This window comes from Lontra canadensis, unplaced genomic scaffold (assembly GCF_010015895.1).
Source record: "Lontra canadensis isolate GAN:19392208 unplaced genomic scaffold, GSC_riverotter_1.0 scaffold396, whole genome shotgun sequence".
Taxonomy (NCBI): Eukaryota; Metazoa; Chordata; class Mammalia; order Carnivora; family Mustelidae; genus Lontra; species Lontra canadensis.
In genome coordinates, this window is record NW_022631390.1 from 28864 (window position 1) to 31918 (window position 3055).

Genomic DNA, 3055 nt, shown 5'->3' on the forward strand with positions numbered 1-3055 from the left:
GCCTAACTTCTTTCCCTCTCTTCAGGAAGAGCTTTCACACATTTGCAAAGCTCTGCCGACAAGACAACCCCAGGGCAGGAAACTACTCATCAAGGTAGCATGGAAGGTGCAGGGCTAGAAGAACAGGAGGTGTGTGAGGAGGCATGATCACATGTGGATGAAGTAGGGAATGCTGCAGAAGAGCTGCAGAAGGGCACAGGTCAGCCCTAAAGAGCAACACTAATGGCGAGAGGGAGGATTTTCCCTCACTGCAAAGGAGGAGTCACGTAGGAACTGAGCGCCCCAACGTTGGGCCATGCGAGTGAAGGTCAGCATGCCCCCGGGCGGAAGAGCCTAGGGACCACAGGTCTTCTGAGCCTGTGGTTGTGACTGACGCTGGACTAGCAGAGGATTTTCCCCCAAGTTAGCACCCATCATTTGGGGAGCCATTCGACTCAGAATCTTGAGTTTCTGGGCGCATGTTGGCCTGGCGTGAAGCATTCCTCAGGGAGCGGAAGCCTTTGGCCGAATGTGGAGACAGCCTGGGCTGAAGATTCCCCCTGGGGCTGCAATAAGCTGGTACTGCCCATCCAGCCTCCCTAGGCTAGAATTCAGGTCGCTCTATGTCCATCGAGATTGTCCACATGGGGGCCCATATGAACGCAGACAGCCCAGAGGACCGGCCTCTGTTCACAGATGGAGTGGAGATGGGTTGTGGGCCACAAAAATGATGATTGTAATAGGATCCTGATTCCTCAGGAGACCATAGGAGGTAGGTGGAGTTCTCCCTTCTGCCCATGAGAGAACAGGCTCAGGGAGGCCAGGCTCCAAGCTCCAGATCCCTCATGGAGTGAATGGGGGAGCTGAGATTGTTCTAGAAGGACTCGTGGCATGCTTCAGGAGAATGGAGCGTCAGTATCAGCAGACGTAGGTCGCATGTCTAGGCTCTGAAGTCAAAGACGGTGGGCGCAAGGGGACTGAGGCTATTCTGCTCTCAAGGATCTTGTCCTTGGCCCTCTAGGAGCGGCCCTCGAATAAACTTGCCACCCTGCTGAGGGAAGCTGCGGAGAGCACAGAATGGGCTGCCAGAGAAGGTGAGTGTGCCTGAGGGACAGGGCCTCCAAGGTCAGGGGAGAGGGGTTCCTCCCTGAGGGCTGGAAGCCTCCAAATCAGGACAGGTGGGATGTGCGACTCCAACTCCACCCCCTGTCACCACAGTTCCTCAATGTCTTCTTTCCAGGTGACCAGGAGGAAGTAGTCTAGCAGGCTGCATAGAGAATGGATTTGTGGCTGGGGAGGGGCCCAGGGCTCCATACCCTGCGATATCCGAATTTCGAAAAGTAGGCCCTGCAGGGGATTAGGAGGAGTCTGATGTTCTGGGAGGGTAAGGGGAAAGGGAATCGAGGAGAAGCAACTAAGGGTCCTAGGCCCTTCCATGTGGGAAAGTGGGGTGGGCCAGGATGCTGAAGTCTTTTCAGGGGAGGGCCCTTGTGGGTACCAGAGAGTATGGACTCATCCCAAACCTACCCCTCATGACACAGGGTGTCGTCCCATACCTTGGCACTTTCCTCACTGACCTGGTGATGTTGGATACTGCAATGGAGGACTACCTGGAGGTGGGTGAGCCTGAGGATTGTGGAGGAGGGACCAGAGTCCTGAGGACAGGGAGCAGAGAGTTCCCGGACTGAGCCCTGAGTCCTTCAGAATGCCCCCTCCCCACAGCTTCACAGCCGCCCATGGGAACAGGGGTCTCTTGCCTATCTCAGTGCTGAGGGAAGGGAGTCTGCACCTAGACGGGTGCCCAGAAGTGTTGAAGCACCAGCACATCCTGAAGGTGAAGCTGCATGCGCTCTGTGTGCATGGGCCCCAGCCTCTCCCTCAGAGCTTGCCTGTCGGGGAGAGTGAAGTCAGGACCCTGCCCATCAGCCACACTTCAGGAGCCCAGCAGGCCCTGCCTGCCTGAGGCATCTGCCGCTCCCTCCTATCACCACAGAGTGTTGTGCTGCAGGGTGCCGACCTGGAGCCCTTTCACCAGCCCCACGTCTTCCTTTCTTTGGACCCCGGGGCTTGCCCTAACATCAGTCTCATTGTGTGTGTCTCAGCGGCCCCCTCCTGTGTCCTGGCCTATGTGCAGCCTCAGAAGGGGTGGGTGGAAGGTGCTAGGACTGACCAGGGGCCTCTTTCTGAAGGACAACGGTTGTCTGCTTTCCAAGGCAATGAGATCAACCACTGCAAAAAGAATAAGGTGAGCATACGTAGCCCTTGCTAGGGAAGGGGAGGCAGCCCCTATCAGAGACGCCCCTGGGAAGAACATTCCTTGGCTCCATCCACTCCCCTCCATCTCCCATTTCCTGGGACAGGTTGCTAAGAAAGAAGTGCAAGACCCATCTAGTCAGTAGGGTCCCACTAAGTCAGTAGGGATCCAGAAATGCATCAAGGAGAACTTCCCGGAGGAGGGGTTAATTCTACTTGCCTCTGAGAACAGTTTGGGACTGGATGAAGTTGCATGCTGGAGGGTGGCCATGTGTGCCAAGACCCAGGACCGGTCCCCTGTCCCGCTGCTCAGCCCTCACCTGGCCCTGTAGCTTCCCCACCCAGGCTCGGTGGGCATCCTGTGCCTCTCTCCCGGCCCAGGAATACCGAGTCCTCACGGACATCATGCTGCTCCAGGCGGCGGCAGAGAATTACTGCCTAGAGCCCCAGCATCCATTCACGGCCTGGTTCTGGGCTGTGGAGTGGCTCAGCGAGGATGATAGGTGAGGCCCATTCAGGAGCTGGGTGAGGGTCGGGGTGGACTCTTTCTGCTGGCCCCGCCTGGCATCCTTCTTCTAGGGCTCCCTGGGCAGCCAGACACCAGCTGTGGGAAATCAACCAGTCTGCACGCCAACTAGCCCACCCACCCGAGCAGCACACAGTCTTTCGCTCATCCCGGCATACTCTCAGAAGATTTCAGGGCCTGGCTCACTCTTTCTCTTGTAACAAGCACTGAGTTCAGCATTTCCAAAGGTCATGCCTGACTTCCACACTGCAAGGAGGCTGTTCTCCACCCCCTGTCCCACCATGCAGGCATGCCCAA

The 3055-nt window shown here is 57.1% G+C and overlaps 1 protein-coding gene across 1 annotated transcript; it reads left to right on the forward strand.

Annotated features, from left to right (window-relative positions):
• Positions 1-1508: 1508 nt before the first annotated feature.
• On the forward strand, positions 1509-2779 carry LOC116862929 (ral guanine nucleotide dissociation stimulator-like 1). Its single transcript, XM_032850378.1, has 3 exons — positions 1509-1595; positions 2192-2224; positions 2614-2779. The coding sequence occupies exons 1-3, from the start codon at positions 1512-1514 to the stop codon at positions 2737-2739; spliced, it is 243 nt and encodes an 80-aa protein (XP_032706269.1). The 5' UTR covers positions 1509-1511; the 3' UTR covers positions 2740-2779.
• The last annotated feature ends 276 nt before the right edge of the window (positions 2780-3055 follow it).